Source organism: Tamandua tetradactyla, chromosome 4 (genome assembly GCF_023851605.1).
Source record: "Tamandua tetradactyla isolate mTamTet1 chromosome 4, mTamTet1.pri, whole genome shotgun sequence".
Taxonomy (NCBI): Eukaryota; Metazoa; Chordata; class Mammalia; order Pilosa; family Myrmecophagidae; genus Tamandua; species Tamandua tetradactyla.
The window spans coordinates 196,129,979-196,152,829 of record NC_135330.1 but is presented as its reverse complement, the minus strand read 5'-3'; the positions used below and the strand labels follow the sequence as shown (position 1 = coordinate 196,152,829).

At 39.7% G+C, this 22,851-nt stretch overlaps 1 protein-coding gene across 4 annotated transcripts in view; it reads left to right on the top strand.

Annotated features, from left to right (window-relative positions):
- Positions 1-300: 300 nt before the first annotated feature.
- Positions 301-22,851, top strand: part of HSPH1 (heat shock protein family H (Hsp110) member 1) — a 29,415-nt gene continuing 6,864 nt past the window's right edge. Inside the window, exons 1-12 of one of the 4 annotated variants that reach the window (XM_077158971.1) lie at positions 301-443; positions 3,384-3,441; positions 5,918-6,058; positions 6,783-6,905; positions 8,196-8,295; positions 9,927-10,060; positions 10,500-10,744; positions 11,394-11,622; positions 13,420-13,526; positions 13,895-14,028; positions 20,714-20,922; positions 22,561-22,692. In XM_077158971.1, the coding sequence (XP_077015086.1) occupies positions 316-443; positions 3,384-3,441; positions 5,918-6,058; positions 6,783-6,905; positions 8,196-8,295; positions 9,927-10,060; positions 10,500-10,744; positions 11,394-11,622; positions 13,420-13,526; positions 13,895-14,028; positions 20,714-20,922; positions 22,561-22,692 (1,740 nt within the window). In that variant the 5' untranslated portion in view covers positions 301-315. Of the gene's footprint in view, positions 444-646; positions 867-3,383; positions 3,442-5,917; positions 6,059-6,782; positions 6,906-8,195; positions 8,296-9,926; positions 10,061-10,499; positions 10,745-11,393; positions 11,623-13,419; positions 13,527-13,894; positions 14,029-20,713; positions 20,923-22,560; positions 22,693-22,851 lie in introns of those variants that run through there. The other 3 variants (XM_077158974.1, XM_077158972.1, XM_077158973.1) reach the window with 3 other exon arrangements.

Here is a 22,851-nt window from a genome sequence, read left to right as displayed (position 1 = left end):
GACCACACCTCCCGGCGTGCACTGCGTCCGGAACCACACATCCCGGCATGCACGGCGCCCGCCAGCCGGACTACAGTTCCCGAAATGCTCTGGCGGCGGCTGGCCTGCCTGACGGGCGACGGCAGTCTCGGGTCCCTGCCACCGAGGGGTCTTTCTCGTCTCTCTCAACCTCCCTCTTGGGCTCAAGGGGCGGCCACTACGGCCCGTCAGTGAGCGGCGGCTCGTACGCATTTTCCAGCATCCTCGGTTGCCGGTGTCATCAGGACAGCAAGGGCGGCCGGGGGCGGAGGCGGGGCGGTGGGCCTGCTCGGGCCAATGGCGCCCGAGCGGCTGGCCTGCCGCCATGGCAACGGCGCCGTCCCCGGGGGACCGGCCACCCATTGGGTAGAATCTTTCGAGAAGGCTCGAGAAGAAGGAAGCGGAAGTGGCACGTGGAGGCGCCGGTGAGTAAATGCCGCAGATTCTGGAAAGTTCTCATCAGTAGGCTACATAAGGCTGAGAAGCAGGGACCTCCCCTTTTGGGCCGGTAGTCGGGCGCCGGCGCCGGTGAGCTAGCGGCTGCGACCCGAGGACCCCGAGCGCGCCGGTCTCCCGCGGTGATCGCGCCGCCGGCCGCCGAGAAGCGGAGGCGCCGACTGGCTGTGTGTCTGTGAGTCCGTCTGCGCGACCCGACAGCGTCTGGAGCCGCGGCGGCAGGAGGAGCGCGGGGCGGCCCCTGGACGCGGAGCCGGAGCGGCGGAGGCGCAGCGGGAGCCGGCCATGTCGGTGGTGGGGCTGGACGTGGGCTCGCAGAGCTGCTACATCGCGGTGGCTCGGGCCGGGGGCATCGAGACCATCGCCAACGAGTTCAGCGACCGGTGCACCCCGTGAGTGCGACCCCTGGGGCAGGTGCTGGGGCGGGGGCTGGAGCGTGAGGACGTCCGGCCTGCGGCCTCGCAACGGCGGCCGGGGCGGGTGGGGGGCGTCGCGCCCCTCGGGGGCCTGTGGGTGCCGGCGGCCAGGCCGGGACGGATGCTGGCTTGAGAGTAGGGGGTGCGGACTGCTGGCGGGAATTGGCGGGGCGTGGGGGGTGTCCGGGATTCGCAGGGGCAAGAGGAGTGCGAGAGTCGGCGACCCCCGCTCGTGGGGCCCGGCCGCGGCAAAGCCCACGACCTCGCTCCCTTTCTGGCGAGCTTAAGTCAGCCGGTTCGCGGCCGCCCCCGAGTCCCCACCCGCGTCGCTGAGCCCGGGCTGAGCCGCCCCCAGCTTGCCCTCCTTCCTCCGCGCATCTCTGCGCACCTCCGCGCCAGGCTGAGCTTTTTCCGCATTGTGAATCTCGAAATGAGCTAGAAGTTTCCAGAGCCTTGGATGCTGCTGCTTGCCCATCGGGCGCGGAGACTGTTGTTAGCGACCACGGAGTCACTCCTTGGAAAGATTACTCACGTCTTAACGCTCTTGCTTGCTGACGCTGTTGCCCTTAGTGCTGGGGTTCTTATGTGAAAGGTGTAAACGTCGTTTTTGCTCGTTGTGTGAGAGACGTTGGTGAGGCACCTTAAGCCGTGTTTTTATTTCTTTACCCATTTTGCACAGCTTAAATGAAGAAACAATACAGATTATGTACTACTGTGCTTAGAAACCTTGAGTGAATTAAATGTTAAATTCTACAGCAGCATGGGGTGGGCAATGAAACATTTTTAAAAGCTACTTATTTTGGTTATTTTCTGAAGAGAATGTATACAAATATACCTGCATGTGCAGTCTAGTAAACAGTTGCTGACTTCTCAGGAAAATTAACGTGGATATTAAATGCCTTTTTTTAAAAAAATTATGTAAGCCCAAGATGAAAAGTATAGGATAAAACATGGAGCCGGAACATAAAATAAATTGAGTGCAGGTGAACATTTAGGAAAATGAGTGGAAAACCAGAAAATAAACATTTGACAACACTAGTAGCATTGAGAAGACCTGGTATTCTCTGAGCAACCCGGTACAGTGGCTCTGCAGTCTGTCTTGGTTGTGCTAAGGGCTCTGTAATTGGAGTACAGTAAGGAGGACAGTATCTGAGGCTTTCATGCCTAGGTGTGGTTTACAGCTTTGTTCTCCTTGATCCAATGGAAACAAAGAAAAACTGTTTAAAGGAGAGTCGGGGAAATAAATGTATGTATGAGTATAGTGGCCACTGTGAAACTAAGGGCAAGAGGTATGGCTCTAAAAAATTGTAACTGAGGGGCCCTGTTGGAGTTCCCACAAATATGATTGATAAAATAGAGGTTGGACTCAATTGCCTTGGCTACCACTAATTCTGTTTGGTGAAATTAAACATAGAACTTCCCCTTGAGAAATGAGTGAATTCATTCTGAGTGTTCAGTTACTTTGAGCTTGGAATGATACTTTGTTTTGGGGAAGCCTCACCAGGTCTAGCCTGCACAAATGTTTCCCTGGCTTCTAGGATGCTGTTTTAACACTGCTCGGATAATCTAGGTCTGGTCTGTCTCTTGTTATAGCAGGTCCAAACTTGAGTCCATCTGGGATTTAATGCTCTCCATATATTCCCATTTTGTGCATCTCATTTACCATTCATTACTCCTCCCTGCTCACCAGTCTAAAACCTAAGTCACCCTCCTCCTCCCTGCTCACTGCTACCATGCGTTTCATCTCCATTGCTGAGCAGGCTGTCTCACATTTATAAGTCACTTTTCCTCCGTGCGAAGTAGACACTGTAATTGATTATTCACTTTTCATTCTACATTGATGGACTCAGTTCTGCCTTGGTAACTTGCTCTCTATCAGTTTTACTTGGCTTCCTTAGTTAGCGTTTTCCAGAAAGGAACTTCTTTGGTGTACTTTTAAACCCCAGAGGCATAATTTAGGCCCACTAGTTTGGATTTGTATAAAAACTTTTGATTTTAAGGAAGCAGGTGGCATATCAAGACAGTAACAAGTATGGCATTGGTATTTATGTTTGTACGTGGTAGGTGATCGAGAGTTAGTGTTTATACCATATTTTTTGTTAGTCGGGTGTCTGGGACCAAGTAACAATACCCTTTAACTGTTCAAAACATGTTCAGAGTAAGTGTACACTTTCTAATAATTAGAGACCTGGAGAATTATACTGGTACTTGATGTATTGGGAAACGTCCCTTGAGCCATGAACAGACCTTTGTAGGGTAGTACTGCCAGCTTGGTTGAATTCTCAGAGCACTAGTTCTTAATTTGGGGGGAGGTGGTTAAATAGACCCTTTTGAGTCTCTGACAGAACTTTATATAGATGCCACAATTATACCATACTTGTTTCCCCACCCCTACCATGGATAGGATAGTTTATATTAGGATTTTCCTGTTGTCAGAAATGTCCACATTTAGGCTTTTTATCACTTGAAACATATTATTTATGTTTCCTTTAGGTCAGTCATATCATTTGGATCAAAAAACAGAACCATTGGAGTTGCAGCTAAAAATCAGGTAAGTTCTTTAAGAGAATTCTTATCACTACTGGGGGGATTTTTTAAAAGTAAAATGTCGAACATTCAGGAGTCTGAACTTTAGAAATATATTGCAAGTATTTGTTGAATCCATAGATAAGTCTTTTTCTTTTCAGTTCCCTTTCTCTTGTTTTGTTGAAATAAGATAAACTTTTCTACTTTGCCAGCCTTAGGTTTTAGTAACTTTGCTGCCTTCTAATTTGTTTGATATTATTTTCCTATAAAAGATTTCCTTTATAGAGGGAACATCTAAGAGGTTCAGCATTTAAAAGCATTATCAGGGGCGGGCAACAGTGGCTCAGTGGCAGAGTTCTTGCCTTTAATTATTAAGGTAGGACGGGAGTTATTTTTGTCTAGACCTGGGCTCTCCAGTTCAGGAGACAATTAATTAGCCCATGTGGCTGGTCAGCGCTCGAAATGTGGCTAATACAAATCGAAGTATGCAGTAAGGATAAAATATCCACGAAATATCAAAGATGTAGAATGTAATGAAGTATCTCATCTTTTTTTATATTGATTATATGCTGAAATTGTGGTATTTTGTTTGTATTAATGAAGTAAGTTAATTTTGCCCATTACTTTTCTACTTTTTAAACTATGGTAACTAAAAAGTTTAAATTTGCATATGTAACTCACATGTTACCGGTAGGGTTCCTAATATAATCCTGTTGAACACTGTTGATCTTGCTGGAGATGGGAGAAATAAATGATTTTTTAAAAACCTACAGTTATTTTTGAAAGACTTTAAGAGAGAGACTGAAAATTTTCTTTTAAATAAGGAAAATAGTACAGGCACACCTGGAAATGGAGTTTGGTTTTAGACCACCACCAAAATAAAGTGAGTATCACAGTTAAGTCACAGCAACTTTTTGGTTTCCCAATATATATGAAAGCTATGGTTACATTATACAATAGCCTGTTAAGTATGCCATAACAGTGTTTCTAATAAAACAATGCACATACCTTAATTAAAATGTAACAGAGATGCAAAGTCGACACATGCTGCTGTAAAAATGGCTCGGATAGACTTGCTTGATACAGGGTTGCCACAGACCTTCAGTTTGTAAAATGAGGTATGCCTGTACTCCTGAGAAGGAAACTGAACATGGACTATATTTTAATACTACATTTTAACTAGTTCAGTTGGAAGCATTATAAGAAGAAAAAAAAATTGAAAAGAAGAGAAATAAGTATGTACACCCAAAGTGACGTGCGCACAAGAAAAGAGACACTTAAGTGGAATAATGAGCCCTTCAGTGTGATTATTTAGGATATTAATATACAAGACCTGAAGTTCGTTTGCATCTTTTTGGTTCTATGAGAAGAATCAGTTGAGTCTTAAAGGTGTCCCTAGACTATAAGACATAACTTCAGTTCAGTTTTAGAATCTCAAGGAATTTTAGGAGATAAACCTTCTTAAAATCTATATATATTGAAAACTAGTACTGTCGAACTGTATTCTTTCCTTTAGAAGAAGTAGTAAACCAGAGATAAAAGCAAATAATAAACTGTTGTGGTATTTTCAAGCTAGTAACTTGAGAAGTTTTAGTATTTAATCCTTTTATTTATTGTAATTTTTTCCCTATGTTTTAAAAAAGGTTCTCACTGATGTTTTTGAGTGAAATATTCTCTGAAGAGGGACTTTTTAAAGTTTTTCTGAGATATTTGACCAAAATAGTGAATTAAAAAAGTGGCTTGTTAACATTTTTGTGTATTGCTTTCAAGTTTTCTTGAATTTTAAACCAAGCATGTCTGCTGAACCTAAGAGATGAGATTGTTCACTTTCAATTGGTTGTTATAAGTGGCTGACTGTATATAACAAACGCATACTATGTGTAATAGTATGAATTTAATTTCTTGTTTTTGTTATGGCTCCCTAATCATTAGAGGTGTACAGATACTGCAGTTGAAACTTTCTGACTTACTTAGACTGTCTTTTGGCATGAATTATTTAGCATTCCATGGCATTATTAGGAAAAACAACGGTGCATGTATTATGTAGCCCAAAATGTATTCTCATCATTTAGCAACTTATTAGACTATAAAAATTAACTTTTTAAAATTAATTTGACTATAGAGCTTATAGATCTCCTTATTCATTCATTCATTGGGTATATATTAAACTTCATACGTTTGGTAGGGGAAAAAAGGACTGAGCCTTAGTTGATAGTTTTACTATCTTTGAGTTTTCTTGCGAATTTTGAAATCTACTTTAAAATTTGTAGTGACTGTCTTAGTCTCTTGTTTAAGCAGTGCTCTCACTGCTTTAACTTTCTGACATTTTCTGTAGGAAAGAGAGAACGTGTAAGTAAAATTTATCATTGATCGGAATTTGAGGCCTCTGGGGAAGGTTACTTGTATCATTAAGGTTTGGTTTGAGCAAGTGCCTGAAATGGCTGTGAATACCATAGTTGTTGAAATTAGAGAATTTTAAAAATCTTAAACTTCTTTTGCAGCAAATCACTCATGCAAACAACACAGTGTCTAACTTCAAGAGATTTCATGGCCGGGCATTCAATGACCCCTTTGTTCAAAAGGAGAAGGAAAACTTAAGCTATGATTTGGTTCCAATGAAAAATGGTGGAGTAGGAATAAAGGTAATATAATTGACCAACCTCAGGCTCCTTAATAAGAGGGCATTTCATTTATTTATAGGGAAGAGTACTTCTTACTAAAATGTTTAAACTCAAATTCTGTGATTAAACAAGGTGGTATTTTTGACTTTACTCTTTTTTCCCACCACCTTGTGATCTGTACAGAATAATATTTAAATTTGAAAACCATTCAGATTACATTGTATACAACTATAGCTTGATTTGTGTTTCTTCTGGCTTCTTGGCAATTGTAAAATTTAAGCTTATTTGATAGTGTTTAAAAGAATCTAAATTGTGGTATTACATCAGAGAGAAATCTACTGTAAGACAGCCCAGTTGCAATTGTTTGGAGGGCAATAGTGTACTATAACCAGAAATCTTTTTTTAAACTAGCAGAAGCATTCCTATCGTGTGATCTACACAAAATAATATTTACCCCAGTGATTCATCTGTCTAGGTAGAGTGGAAATTTACTCCCTGCAATATTTGGACCAATACTTTGGATGGGGGAAAGCACTTCTAGCTGTTCATTTTCCTCCCATCCTTTATCCCAAGGAAAAAGTTCTCTTTCCACCTTCTTTCCTTTTTGCGTTTCATTTCTTTTCCTTCTTTCCTCTATAACTATAACAATAAAAATTCTCAGAATACATAGTAATGATTGGGAGTTTATATTAGCTTGTAGCTTTAAGTACTGTAATGTATAGATTTTTTTTTCTCCTCAATATAGGTAATGTACATGGATGAAGAACATCTTTTTAGTGTGGAACAGATAACGGCCATGTTGTTGACTAAGTTAAAGGAAACTGCTGAAAACAACCTCAAGAAACCAGTAACAGATTGTGTTATTTCAGTAAGTAGAATTCAGCAAGGCGGTGTGTTTTATTTTAATTTGTCTTTTATGTTACTCTTAAATATCAAACGGGTAAATGCTGTTGTTGTTACTAGTGATCATAATTCTATTTGACTATATTAACACAGCATTTAGAGGAGTTTAAACTACTTTTAAGTGGTCCTTTTAGCAGCTTCAGGAATGACTCCTGGCTGACAATAGTTGTTACATGGAGGTGCGAATCAAAATCTCCTGTGGGGTAATTTTGATAATACATCCTTGTGTGTGTGTGTGTTCTAATGCAGTTAGTTGCCACGATCTCTGTATTTTCAAAGCTCCATAGGTCAAAGAATCCTGCATACCCTTAGTAGAAACCAGTGCATTAGTAGTTTTAAAATATTGTGGTGGTCTACCATAGTGACATAACCTAGATTTTTATAGCACTGGCAAATCCGCTCTGTTTAGTGACAGCTGCTAGCTAGGTGATTCTGAGTACTTGAAATGGACAAGTCATCTTCTATACAGATGACAAGAAGTCAGTTGTAAGTTCTGTTATCCTGAATCTCAAAGGATCACTTCTGCTTTCATCCATTCCATCTGTGGTTGTGTGTGCCGTCGGGATTGTCTGTAATGGTTGTGACTGCAGCATGGACATTGTAACTGTTCACCTCAGTCAGAAGCCTTATATCAGTGCCTCCTTGGGCATGTAAGAATACAGAAGGGCTAAAATTTCTACTGTTGCCGTTGCCAGACGAAGGTTGTTCTACCAAAGGAAGTAGAAAGTGCCCCTGTTGTCTGCTAATAGTAGAACTCAGTGAGGAGCAAAAGCAAAGGGGAGTGGCATATGCTAGAACTGGCTCTGTATTATTATGTTCCTACAGCCTTTATCTGTAATTTAATTGTATTTAACATGAACTGTTGATTGGGCACTTTAATTTCAGTCATCTGTTGTAGAAATAACAGAAGTTTAGAAACAGTACTTCATTTACTTAAGTTTAAAGTTTCCCATTAGATTTAAGCAACTTTCAAATATCTTATGAATGCTCCTGATTTAATTTTATTTTGGATTAAGATTTGGTAATAATGGGTACTTCAGTACTATTATTTGGGAATAGTGTTTTCAAGAGTAGCTTCTATTTCTGAAGATTAAGAAACTGACTAGAAAGTGAGTCTAGAGTCCTATCTCTATTTTGTGCTTTGATCTAGGCAGCTGCTTACCTAGACTAATGTGCATTTGATAAAAGTGGTTGTGAGACATTTGTAAGTGTCTTTGTGTTTTGTACTGGTTGAGTGTTCCCTTTGTTATTGTAGGTCCCCTCCTTTTTCACGGATGCGGAGAGACGATCTGTATTAGATGCTGCACAGATAGTCGGCCTCAACTGCTTGAGACTTATGAATGACATGACTGCTGGTAAGAAAAAAGTTATTTTTGTGAAGAAGTGGTTATACTATTAAAATTAGAGTTAAGTCACTTCTGGTACTATTACCAAATGGTTTTCATATTCATGAAAAATAGAGCCTATTTAAAAATGTGTTCAGATTTGAAAGCAAAAATCTCAGATTTTCAGATTCTCATGGTTAGTGAGAAATTGGCACCTTATTAAAGTAGGAATTTCTTTCCATTACAAAAAGATAAGTATCTATACATTTTAATCCTTTTAACTAGTCAGTTGAATTTAAATTGTTTAATTCATTAACTTTGTTTTTGTAGTTAAGAAACAGATTTTCCTAAAACCTTGTAATTCTGGGGTTTTACTCTTCCTTAATTATAAGTATTCAGTCTTAATTTTTTCCCCTCATCTATTTTCTGAACTATAGTTAAGAGGTATTTTAGTTTAAGTGCTGTCGGAATGCAACATACCAGAAATGAAATGGGTTTTAAAAAGGGAATTTATTAAGTTACAAGTTTTTAGTTCTAAGGCCATAGAAATGTCCAAGCTAAGATATCCAGGGAAAGATACCTTGACTCAAGAAAGGTCAGTGGGGCAGAAACACCTCTGTCAGCTGGGAAGGCACATGGTTGGCATCTGCTGGTTCTTTGGCTTCTGGTTTCAAACAGCTTCCCTGGGGGCATTTTCTTTCTACATCTTCAAACGGTTTGTGTTGGCTCTGAAGCTTTTCCCACAATGGTTCCCTCTTAAAGGACTCCAGTAAGTGACCCACCTTAAATGGGGGAAAAAGCAACTCCATGGAAACCACCTAATAGAAAGTTCCCACCCACAACTGGGTGGGTTACATCTCCATGGAAACAATCAAAAAGATCCCACTCAACAATATTGAATCAGGATTAAAGAACTTGGCTATTCTGGGGTACACAACAGTTTCACACCAGCACAGGAGGTGATCATTCATCAAATATTGATTAAGGCTCTGCTGTTTGCCATTGTGGATGATGGTTGTGAAGGAAAGCAGAACAGTCACTTAAATCAGTGTTTGAATAGCAGTGAGCAAAAAGCCACTTACAGTGGCCAAGCCAGAAGATTTTTTCATCATCATTTTATACATTTCTAATCAATTTTTGAAAAACTCTTAAAATTAAGAATTGGTGAACATTTGTTTTTAGGTATGCACAATCAGAGATACAGTGGTTTCAAAGTTCAGAAAAATTTAACACAGACTCTTCAGAGAAGATCAGTTATTTATTTGCCTTGAATCTAAAAAAATATTGATAGGAACTGCAGTTGTTATAGTTGTATATTAAATTCTTAACTCTTTTTGATAAGCACTCTCCCAGCAGGTTGTGGTTAACATGTAAGTATTATGTAGTAAGTCTGACTATCATTTATGGCATGTACTTACATTTCATTGTAGCATTACCACGTATGTATATTTGTCCGTTACATTTTCCATACATTGAAAACTGATGAGGGTGTTCTAAAATCAGAAGGGGAAAAGAGTCCAAATATATCAGTATGAATTCGGGTAAAATAAGTAATATGTTCACCTTTAATTGTTTCAAGTATAGCCGAGTTTTCTGCACATGTAAATATATGTAACAATGGAAATGTGAAACAAAAATTGAAACATACTTACTTTTTGTAGTTGCTTTGAATTACGGAATTTATAAGCAGGACCTCCCCGGACTGGATGAGAGACCTCGGATAGTGGTTTTTGTTGATATGGGACACTCGGCTTTTCAGGTGTCTGCCTGTGCCTTTAACAAAGGAAAATTGAAGGTAAAATCTTAAATTGAAACTAAATGACCAAAACACATTAAATGTGTCATGTTTGTCCTCACCTTGAGCTCCTGAGCCTCCTCTTGATTGTGCTTGCTCTTGGTAATGAAGAGTTTTGGGCAAAGACCTCAACAAGAAATTGTGAAGGATGATCTCCTTAAAGAGGGTTCAATTGTCAATTAGCCTACTTAAAGTATTCTTGCTTTGGAAAGAAAAGCTTTTTAAGATTTTGTTATCATTAGAAGTCAAAAATAACTGCAGAGATTTAGCATTCTATTTGGATTTTGTAGTCACATTTCTTCCGGTTGACTTGGGTTTATGTTGTAATTAAGATAGAAGTTTTGAGCATATCAGTCCTTAGTTGGGTAGCAATATTTAAGAATCTAGTTACAGATATGTTTAAAAATAACCAGGCTATTTGTTGTTTTAACTAAATTAGGTACTGGGAACTGCTTTTGATCCTTTCTTGGGAGGAAAAAACTTTGATGAAAAGTTAGTGGAACATTTTTGTGTAGAATTTAAGGCCAAGTACAAGTTGGATGCAAAATCTAAAATTCGAGCGCTGCTTCGTCTGTATCAAGAATGTGAAAAGTTGAAAAAACTTATGAGCTCGAACAGCACAGACCTGCCACTGAATATCGAGTGCTTTATGAATGACAAAGATGTTTCGGGAAAAATGAACAGGTAGGTCTTGAATTCTGTCCTGTAACTAGAAGGAACTCCTTGCTGAAAGTATCCTCAGATATCAGCTCTGGCTGTGGGTGTTGTGAAACTTGGCCCACATTCCAGGGTAGTGGGATTGCTGCCCATGGCTGGAGAGACACTATTGATGGCTGCTTTTGTAAAGAGAATTATGGGCACTTCTGCAAAGAGGGAGTTAGTTTTTAATGTCTTTGCCAAGTGCTCCTGTATGGTGAAGTCTTTCTGCTATTTTTCACTTTTTTAGTATTTCTGGGCTAGTAATTGAGTAATGATTTCACAGAAGTAGGTTGAGAAGTGAATGGAAACAGTCGGACTAATGAGAATTGGATCACATAAAAACATTTAGGAGGTGAAATGTCCATCTTAAGAATACAAAAGTAATTTCTTCCAGTAATACTGGAAGTCATCTGAAAGTTCTTATTTTCACCCTCACTCCCCTCTGCATCTATTTTATGTATTTTTACATATACAAAATTAGAGTGTAGTTGAACTTGGCCAGTGTGAGATCCAGATTGTCTGGAAAATAAAATGAAATTCATTTGGTTGATAACTCATTACTTAAAAATAGTAGGATAGGATATTGGCTTTAAGAAAACTTTTCTAAAGATTTGTGTCCTGTTTATCCACCAAGGTCACAATTTGAAGAACTCTGTGCTGAACTTCTGCAAAAAATAGAAGTACCCCTGTATTCACTGATGGAACAAACTCGGCTAAAAGTAGAAGATGTGAGTGCTGTTGAGATTGTTGGAGGCACTACACGAATTCCAGCTGTGAAAGAAAAAATTGCCAAGTTCTTCGGAAAAGACATTAGCACAACCCTTAATGCAGATGAAGCAGTAGCCAGAGGATGCGCTCTGCAGGTACTTCTTTCTAGGCCCTCTCTTGGTGCTCAGTCCTTGAACAAGCCCCATTTTATTTCATTGTATGAAATAAATGTAGTGAATGTGGTTTCTTGCTTAATTAGATAGCAAAAAAGAAGTGACTTCAGTAAACCCGTATGGCTCTGGGGAAACAAGGATTCTTCAGATCAGGTAGATCCAGGAAATTTAAGATTAAAAGAACTACCAAGCAGGTGCATGGGTGGTTCAGTGGTAGAATGCTTGCCTTCCAGCTGGGAGACCCGGGTTTGGTTCCTGAATCATGAACCACCATCACCCCCCCACACACACAGAAAAAGAGCTACCAAGTTAATGTTTCTCAGTCTGGGAGGGGGGCGTTCAAGACCAGGCAGATTCTGAGGGGATCACGGAAAACCTAGCTGTGCTAGTCATGTGGATAGTGGTTACAGTAGTTAACGCATTGGAGGAAAGTAGAACAATAATCTGGTAATCAGGAATTGACTTGGAAGAAATGTTTGCAGCTGAGTTTGAATGAATGGTTTTAGAAAATTAGCTGTCTCTCCCACTGCCATTGGCTTTAACATAATTTCAAATAAGAGTGTAGTCCAGAAGCATGAGGTTGGTTTGTTAAAACTGAATCACTAACTCTAGAAGTTATCTAAAAAAAGAAAATTAGTATTAGTTTATATTTAGGATATTATAGTTAAATAAAACCTGAAATAATTTCAACTGAAGTTTGAAGTTGACATGTTTGAATTTTGAAATAAAGCAGGAGGCTCTGTAGAAGAGGATAATTTGGCTGACTCCTAAGCTTGCTAAAGGAAGAATATGTAGGTATGAATAGTTAATCATAAGCCACTGTGTTTTGTAAAGTTTTTTTTTCCTTTTTTATGAATTATGCCTTCTTAAGTAACTCTGATTCCCAAAAAAAGTTAATTGTTGCTAATCTGTACTTCAGAAGTAAAGCTTATTTTGGCTTCTCTTTTGAAGGGATCCTACAGTGTTCAGAGATGAAATTGACTTTCTTTCTCTTTCATTGGTCAATAGTGTTTAGTCCTCTTATAAACTGACCACATGTCTGTTTGGTATTGTCTGCCCCAGATTTGAATTTACTGTTGATTGTTTTCTTTGATCCACAAAATTACTTGAAAATGTTGGTTATTGATAAATCCCCAAGTTGTGCCTCAGGTATTAAATGTACATTTTTCTTTGGCCCTTTTTCTCTTACTTGGATATTTGAGAAGCAGTTGAACAGGGATCTTTTGGATGTCTATACACATTCAGAAATAATCCGGCTTGTAATTGTGATCAGCAAGACATTTCTGAAAAGATAGTGTTCTTTTCTAAGCCATATGAAATTTCCTATCCACAGGATTCCTTGTACTGTTTGTCCTTATGTTTAGTGATCAGCATAGTATTTAGGTGATAAAGGAATGATCTTTCTTAGGATCACATAGACCATAAAGCAGCTTTTGAATTTGAATTTAAGCCTTCCCATTCCATTGCAATTGAGTTTTAAAAGATGAGTAGTGGGCGGGCCGCGGTGGCTCAGCGGGCAAGAGTGCTTGCCTGCCGTGCCGGAGGACCCCGGTTCGATTCCCGGCCCCAGCCCATGTAAAAAACAAACAAACAAACAAAATATAATAAAACAAGAAAATGTTTAAAAATGTTTCCCTTTCTTCCTCCCTTCCTTCCTTCTCTGTCTTTCCTTCCTTTCCTCCCTCTCTCTTTAAAAAAAAAAAAAAAAAAAAAGATGAGTAGCATCATTCATGGTATTCTTAATAATCCTTTTTTTTTTTTTTTTTTTTTTTTTTTAAGTGCGCAAGTCTTTCCCCAGCATTTAAAGTTAGAGAGTTTTCTGTCACAGATGCAATTCCTTTTCCAATATCTCTGGTCTGGAATCATGATTCAGAAGATACTGAAGGGTATGTACCAGAAAATAATTTCCAGATGTATTGTGTTGTAATTAGAGAGTTAAATAAGTTAAATGTCTTTTAAGTGTGTGATTAATCTGAGATCGTCCACCAACTAAACAAGCCTGTCAAATATTTCTTTCATTTTGGTATTATAAATGGTGAGACAGGGTGGATCTAGATTTTAGAATGTCCTTTTCCACTTTGTGGGGCACACTAAGTTTAATACTCAGGAATAATGGTTACATTTTGTTTGTGCCTACCATTGCAAATATTTATTTTGTAATTTAGAACCAAAGGAAATGTAAACCATACTTGAGTGATTTAAACATAACTTCCATACAGAAAAAATTGAATCCCTTTCTTAATCTTTCCTCTAGTGTTTATGAGGTGTTCAGCCGCAACCATGCTGCGCCTTTCTCCAAAGTGCTCACCTTCTACAGAAGGGGCCCTTTTGAGCTGGAAGCTTTCTATTCCGATCCTCAAGGAGTTCCATATCCAGAAGCAAAAATAGGTAAGGGCTCAATGGTATACGTTTGCTCTTTTACTTAAAATGACTCACTCGTGTGCAAACTGGAGAGTTTTCCTTAATCCTAGGATTGTTTTGTGGAAAATTCCACGTGGAGACGTTTTTCTGTTTAGAATCATGGCGATGGAGGAAGCGCTTTTATTTTACAGATGATGAAATGACTTACTAGTTCCATTAATTCCAAGTATATATATTTAGAAAAACTTGGGATTTTTTCTTTCAGGCATAGTCTGTTCTTTAAGGTTTATTACCAGCTTTTAATATTAACCTTTCCTATAGGTGAAATGTTAACTTGTTACCTCCAATTTAAAACCTGGCTTGGATTCGAGATCATTGAAATTACCTTTAGACGTACCTTTGTATTGTGGTCTTTTCTGAAGATTTATCTTTTCTGGTTTATTTTTCTTTGAGAGAATCAGCACCATCCATCTGCTTTTACTCATGGTAACTTGGGGAATCGGTGGGAGAGCTATGGTTACTTGAGAGGCTGTGCTTCTTTCCCAGGCTGTGGGTGGAATTTGGCAGTATTGCCAGGTCTTTTCAGGACTTGCTCCTGCCCCACATCTTTTCTAAAGAGATGGTTTGGATGAGTAAAACCTGGCCAATTGTGTTTTCGTTTTTACTCTTTACTGGCTAAAATGTTCTGACCCACACGGTTTTGTTTATTTTAACTGTTTTTATGAATTTGGTAGGAAATTTAGCTTGAGAAATCATTGAAAGTAGATCACTAATTTTTTTTTTTTAACTTTTTTTACTGTATATAGCATATATACAAAGCAAAGAAATAAAAAAGAAAAACAGTTTTCAAAGCACCCTTCACAAGTAGTTACAGGACAGATCCCAGAGTTTGTCATGGGCTACCATATGATCCTCTCAGATTTTTCCTTCTACCTGCTCTAGAATATAGGAGGCTAGAGGGCCTAAATACTTTTTTATCACAATTAATTTTTGTCCCTTCTTTTTTTTGTGAGCAATAGAATATACACAAAAAAAGCTATAAATTTCCAAGCACGGTACCACAGTTAGTTGTAGAACATATTTCAAACTTTGACATGGGTTACAATTTCACAATTTTAGGTTTTTACTTCTAGCTGCTCTAAAATATTGAAGACTAAAAGAGGTATCAGTTTAATGATTCACCATTCATATTCAGTTAAGTCCTATCTTCTATGTATAATTCCACCATCACCTTTGATCTTTCCATACCTCTCTTTGGGGTTCTTTGGGCTATGGCAATTCTAAATTTTTGATATTGGAAGAGTCTGTCAGTAGTATCGGGTAGGGAGATGAAACTGTCTGGGCTAGACTTCAGGATGTATCTGGACCAAGGACCCATCTGGAGGTTGAAGGTTTCTGGAAAGTTACTCTAGTGCCTGGAACTCTTGTGGAATCTTATACATTGCCCTAGGTGTTCTTTAGGATTGGCTGGAATGGTTCTGATTGGGGTTGTCAGGTTATGATAGGTAGCAAGGTCAGCCTGAAGCCTGCATAAGAGCAACCTCAAGGGTAGCCGCTCGACTCTATTTGACTCTCTCTGCCACTGATACTTTATTAATTACACTTCTTTCCCCCTTTTGGTCAGGATGGAATTGTTGATCCCACGGTGCCAGATCTGGATTCATCCCTGGGAATCCTTTCCCCCATCACCAGGGAGACTTTCACCCCTGGATGTCATGTCCCATGTAGTGGGGAGGGCAGTGATTTCACTTGCAGTATTGGGCTTAGAGACTGAGGCTTTATCTGAGCCACAACAGATGTCCTCCAGAACTAACTGTTTGGCATGCCTATAGGTAGTCTAAACCTCTCTACTGCCTACATGAGCATCATGAGAGTAGGCCTCGTGATCAGCAGCATGGCCTACTGATTTGGGTATGCCTCAAGTTTGACACAGTATCAGGGGATTCCTGATGGTAAGGTTTAATAGTTCTATAATCTTTTTCTCCCCTCCCTCAGGAGACTTTGCCAATATTTTTTGATTATCTGCTTAATATACTCTAGGATGTTTCCAGGCATTATAATAATCTATACAGGATTAAAGGACCTCTTTCGTATTCTGTGCTTCCTGTGTTTCAGTTGTTCAAATGAACTATACAGATAGGTTGAATTAGATTATGCACTACAGAAAATTTCAGTTCCAAATCAAATAAACCTTTCTTCCATTGGTCTTGAGTGTTTTTGGTTCTGAAATATAGACACTGTCTTCCTTACCCCTATGTTCTGAATTACTTTAAACCCCAACCTGCTTGGCTTCGTTCTTATCTCTAAATATCAGTATATATGTATAGAACAGCTTCTCAAAGTCCAGAAATAATAATTACCACTTTACTTAATGTGTCTGCTCTAAAAGCTTACAATCTAGGCCCCTGTTTTCTTATAAACATTTTCTAAGGGTGACCATACCATAGTTGTTTTTTTTTGTCTCTGGCTTATTTTATCTCACCAGATGTCCCATATGTTCATTCACATCATTGCATGCCTCACAACATTGTTCCTTTTTGTAGCAGCACAACCTTCATTCATAAGTATACACCATCGTTTGCCAGTCTACTTCTCTGTCAGTCCTTCCTTCAGCCACCTGCTTTCATCAGGCATCATGTAGAGGGCCCAAAGTCCACAGTCCATCAAAATTCTCAATTTTAGATAATTTCATTGTTCCCAAGAGACAGAAAACCAATAAACACACCCTCACCAAATAGGAAATCTAAACCTCCTGTTCATTCTTGTCCCTCACTCCATTATTTACGTCTGTTGTTGCTATGGTGGTACTGATGGTTTCCTTTTGAACATAGCTCATAGCATGCACTAGCAGTTTTCCCCGTGTATCCTGGACTTTACTCTATATAAGAATCATATCTCCAGCATATGATCTATCCTGGAGAATGTTCCATGAGCACTAGAGAAGAATGTATATCTTTGTGCTTTGGGGTGCAATGACCTATATATGTCTGCTAGGTCTGATTCATTTATCAAATTATTTAACTTCTCTATTTCCTTGTTGATCTTCTGTCTTGTTCTATCTATAGAGGAGAGTGGTGTATTGAAGTCTCCTACTATTATTGTTGAAACATCTATCGTTCCCTTCAGTTTTGCCATTGTCTGTCTCATGTACTTTGGAGCTCCTTGATTGGAAGCATAAGCATTTATGATTGTATATTTTCTTTTTGAATTGACCCTTTAATTAGTATATAGTGTCCTTCTTTGTCTCTTAAGATGTCTTTACATTTACAGTCTATTTTGTCCGACATTAGTATAGCTACTCCTGCTTTCTTTTGGTTACAACTTGCATGGAAAATCTTTTTCCTTTTCCATTGTTTCACTTTCAATCTATTTGTATCCTTGTGTCTCAGATGTGTCTCTTGTAAGCAGCATATAGCTGGATTATGTTTCTTAATCCATTCTGCCAATCTGTATCTTCTAATTTGTAAATTTAGTCCGTTAATACTCAGTTATTACTGAAAAGGCGTTTCTTGATTCCACCATCTTATCTTTTTAATTTTATTTGTCAGATCTATATATCCTTCTCCCTCATTCTCTTTGTATTATTTAAATTATCTATAGTGGTACTCTTCATTTTTGTGCCCTCCTCCAGACCTCCCTCTTCTGGCTTTTTGTTTTTAGCAAGCAGAACTCCATTTAGTATTTCTTTTAGGGCCAGTCTCTTGTTGACAGATTCTTTCAGGACCTCTTTTGCTGTGAAAACTTTAATCTTTCCCTCAATTTTGAAGGACAATTTGGCTGGGTACAGAATTCTTGGCTGGAAGTCTTTCTCTTTCAGGATCTTGAATATATCATACCACTGCCTTCTTGCCTCCAGGATGCTAGTTGAGTAGTCTGAACTCAGTCTTACTTGATTTCCCTTCCATGTAGTAGATTGTTTTTCTCTTGCTACTTTAGGATTTTCTGCTTCTCTTCAACATTTGACAGACTGATTAATATGTGCCTTGGAGAAGGCCCATTTGAATTTATTCTGTTTGGAGTTCTTTGGGCTTCTTTGACTTGTGTATTTATGTCCTTTATGAAGGTTGGAAAGTTTTCACCCATTATATCCTCAACTGCTCTTCCTAGCCCTTTACTCCTCACTTTGCCCTCTGGGACCAGTGATTCTTGTATTTGTGCGCTTTGTTTTTTCTATCGTTTCCCTGAGTTCCCATTCAGTTTTTTCCATCTTTTTTGCCATTTGCTGTTTTGAGTCTTCGAAATCAATTATCCTGTCCTCTATATCACTTATTCTTTCTTCTCTCTCTTCAAATCTGGTGTTGTGTGCCTCTAGTATGTTTTGTATTTGGTCAACAGAGTCTTTAATCTCTGTGATTTCTGCTTATTTTCTATTCTTTCAAATTCCTCTTTGTACCCTTCTACTGTCTTCTTGATCTCCTTTATGGCATTTGCTATCCCACTTATTTTATTAAGTAGAGTTGTATGCACATCTCTGATTAGTTGTTCCAACGTCTGTTTCTCCTCTGGTGTTTTAATTTGGTCATTAGACAGGGCTATATCTGTCTGCATTGTGATATGCTTAGTGATATTTGGTTGTCTTCATCGCATGTAAATATCTTGATTGATTTACTTTGGGAATTGATTTCTTTTAGTAGTCTAAGGCCTTGTGTTTGTGGGATGGTTGTACAGCAGGGAGCAGGGCACATGGTGGAGCACTCAGTACAGTGATTGTTTCGGGGCAGGTATGGGCGTGGGTTGGGAGTGATACACTGATGTTTGTGAGCCTGGGTGCCCAGCGGCCAGGGAGGATGTAGCTATGTGGGTGTACTGGTCTGGGTGGCGTAAACCTGCTGTGCATTGATCTAAGGCATGGGGCCCTTTGTATGCATGCATAGAGCTGTGGCAGCAGGTCAGTGTTCTACCTTCATGGATTGGGGGCAGATGTGACCCTGCTGCACAGGTTGGCACTTTCTCAGAGCTGGGAAGTGAGGCTGAGGGTTGTGCACATGCACAGTTTTAGGACTGCTGTAAAGTGTGGTTCCTAGAGCTGAATGATGTAATTGGGGTCCCGTTCACATGCCTGGGAGTGCCATAAATGGATGCACTGAGCTTAGGGAGGGCAGGGTGAGGTTGTGTGACATAATGGGTGGGGGGTGGATAGCCTAGGTATGGAGATTAGTGCCCGCAACCTTTATGCCCTGGCAGTAGCCTGCCGGGAACAGGGATGGGGAGATAGTGCTCAGGAGGGTGCAGGAGAGGTGGGTTGGGCTGCTCTTGGGGTGGGGGTGTGGGGCAGATGCATGCACTGGGTGTGTGAGGTGTGAGGTGGGTGTGTCTGGGGTGCAGGAAATAGGAGTGGGTGACAGGGTTCAGGTGCGTGGGGTGTGGGGTGAGTTTCCGGTCACGAGGCTGCGCTGGTGAGCGTAGCACGCCCAAGAAACATGGCCTGGCTTACTTCCTAGTCCCGTGCTCCCATCCCTGTACTCCCGTGGCTCTGCGCCTCTGTGCCAGGCTCCAGCTCTCTGCCTCTCCCTTGGCCTCTGCAACCAGGGCTGCCACATGTGGTGGAGCAGGCTCTTCCAGGTCAGCCACACTCCCAGATTACCGCCTCAGTCACCCTTCTGTACCTTCTCTTCTACCTTTTCCGTCAAGCAGGGCTAGTCTGGAGCTACTCTAGTCGGCCATCTTTCCGAAAGTCCAACCATTAAGGTTTTTGTTAAGTTGGATTCTATGCATTATTTCCCCATTGTGCAGAGAGTGAAATCCAAGCTCTTTGGCATTGTGTTTTAATGTTTCATCTTAGCATTCAACGTGAAAAACCTTGCCCATACTTAAACATACCATTCTTTTCTGATTTTTTTTGGATAGCTCACAATAAATGCTGTTTCTTTGAATGTATCTTATGGAAGCTATGTCCTGAACTAGTGATTTGATAGTTAATCATGATCTATTTTGACATCGCTCCCTGACCTGGTAATTAAATCTCTTTCTATTTATGTAAACAGTACCCTGCATACAAGGCCGTTAAACCCCATAGAGTACTTGGCACATAACAGGTTCAACATGTGTTTTGGTCTCGTTTAGTAATTAACGACAACACTTTGGTAGAGTTGATAGCTTGGTCCCATAACTCAGAATTAGGCTAAGTAACTTGTAGCAGATCCCACCTAGGATGTGCTGGAGCCAGAAGCCCACACAGTTTGGTTCTGTACCCTTTTCAATATTCTGTTAGATGCATAATAATTTCAGGTGTTGATAGAGGTTTTGGCTTACCTGTATTTAAAATACAGTAAAAAGTTTTGATTTTCAGTCAGAAGAACAGTATTTATTTACTAAATGATCCTGTAGGTTGTAAATCAAGCGTGCATGTGCTCATCTGCCTTTATACTTGCTCACAGATTTTCATGTCTAGTTTGTGCTCACTTATCTGGCAAAAGAAGGTAAGGAGAGGCAGGGACTGCCTTTCATCAGCGTGACCATGATGTCAGCGTAGTGAGTAAATAAAAGTTACGAGTGCAGTAGCCTTGGAGGTTTTGTTGCGTGCTCAGTCTAATCCTGAGTATCGCAAGTGTCCTGGGCACTCAAGGGTGTAATTAGGGCATGATAGTCCCAGTGCACATTGAAGTTGGTAGGATGTAGGGGAGAAGATTCTGGAAGGCCAATGCTTTTTTAGCTCAGTTTATGAAGATTTAGAATCAATTCTAAAATCATCATTATTTTCTTTTTGTTGTAGGTCGCTTCATAGTTCAGAATGTTTCTGCTCAGAAAGATGGGGAAAAATCCAAGGTGAAAGTCAAAGTGCGTGTCAACACCCATGGCATTTTCACCATCTCGACAGCATCTATGGTGGAGAAGGTCCCAACTGAGGAAAATGAAGGGCCATCTGTGGAAACAGACGTGGAGTGTCCAAATCAGAGACCACCAGAAAACCCTGACAGTGATGTAAGTGTCTGGACTAAACATTTCCGTTTCAGTAGACAGTTGACGTCATTATAAGCTATGGGAGAAGAGCAAGGAAGGATTAAAACATCTTCATGAAGAATTTTGGGTAATGATGGTAATGGCAGTTGCAAAATAATGATAATATACCACCTGGACTAAGCGAACTATTAAATTTTGTGTGACATGATCTGAAGTAATTGGAATATGACAATTAAATTGGAGTAAGTACAGTTTCTTTGAGATGTTTTTCAATTGAAGGTATAGACCACATGTTCAGAAGTCAGATAATTGATGGTAGAAACAGAACGTCTACTACAAAAAACTATTTGATGACATTACACAATGTTAAAACTACTTTTCCTTCAACTGTATGGCAAACTTGGCTTTGGCATTTATTCTAGAATCTATTTGTTTGTATTTACATAGTTGCTGTATTGTGGGGGGATAAAGGGGTGCCAATTTGATCCTACAAATGCTAAAATGGGAGATATCTGAGAAAGGCATACAAAGAGTTGTTATTCACCATCTTCATTTAGACTGCCACTAGCAGAAGCACTAGTTCTGCATGGTCAAGAGAAGAATTCTAGGAAACTTTAAGGAAGCTAAGCCATTAAAGTTTATTTCTGAGAAATAAGCAGAAAGCACATAGTGAAGAGGCAGGCAGGAGAGTGTTCTGGTGAACTTGTCTGTTTTTCAGTGCAGTGTGTTTAAATGACCAGGGCTATACACTTTGTCCTCTGGCTGCAGACTCTGGTATTCTAATGCCTGGTGAGTCAGTCTCAGTACATTTTGTGTGTGTGTGCTTATACATTATATATATATATCAGGAGTGCCTGGCTTCTAACTACCTCAGTGTCTGCCTCAGAATCTTGAAGCTTTGAAAACAAAGACTTAAGAATGAACAGAAAGTGATTAACTTAAGACATTCAGACTTCTCTCAAAGATAGCAGCACTGGTGTATTGGGGATCGAGAGCTACTGAAAAAGAAAATGAGAGAACTTGCAGAGATCATTTTCCATCTTTCTTTATCAAATTTGTGATCAGGATTGTTAATGTAGCATAATAGCTATCCTTTATCCTGAAATCTTTGTGAGATATAAATGGCTCGATCAAAACAAAAAAACATGGGGACAGAGAGAATCTTGAGCATCTGCGAGCTGAAGTGATGAGACCTGAATAACGGATTGTTGGCATTTTGTGTAATAGTTCTATGGGTTGAGGTGGTGGTATGGCAAGGTGCATGATGGCTGCTGGTGAAGTTAGGTCTCACGAACTTGTTTCTGAGAAGGAGGCTGGGGTGGTCACCTATTTCCTGTGCTTAATATAAAGTTAATATATGCACAGAGTTAGGTGAATGTTTCGTAAAGGCAAATACTTGATGGTCGTCACATCAGTCCAATGCCTGCTTGTGTTACTTAACTGTATTAACTGCTCTCATTCAAAGAATTTCTTACAGGTTTAAAAGTTCTGAGAAGGTTTCAAAGTATTTGACGTTCATTTTGCTTTGATCCGTACTTTTTCCCTCCACTTTTTAAGAACTTGAGAATTGAGTATACTATCTTTGGTGCCCTGTAACTTTTTCAGTCAATACAAGTACACCTGCTTTCTACATCCTTTGTGCCTGGGCTTTCATTTCAGAAAAATATCCAGCAAGACAACAGTGAAGCTGGAACACAGCCCCAGGTACAAACTGATGGTCAACAAACCTCACAGTCTTCCCCTTCATCTGAACTTACCTCAGAAGAAAACAAAATCCCAGATGCTGACAAAGTGAGTGACTCTTCTAGTTCATTCAAATAGACATTGTTGCAATGTGTAATTAACGGTATTTAATCGACAGCTTCAAAAGCAAGCACTGATTTATTCCATTGAGAACTTTTTTAAAATTAATTTCTGTGTTGTGTCTTTCATTTAAAACCATTTAGAGGT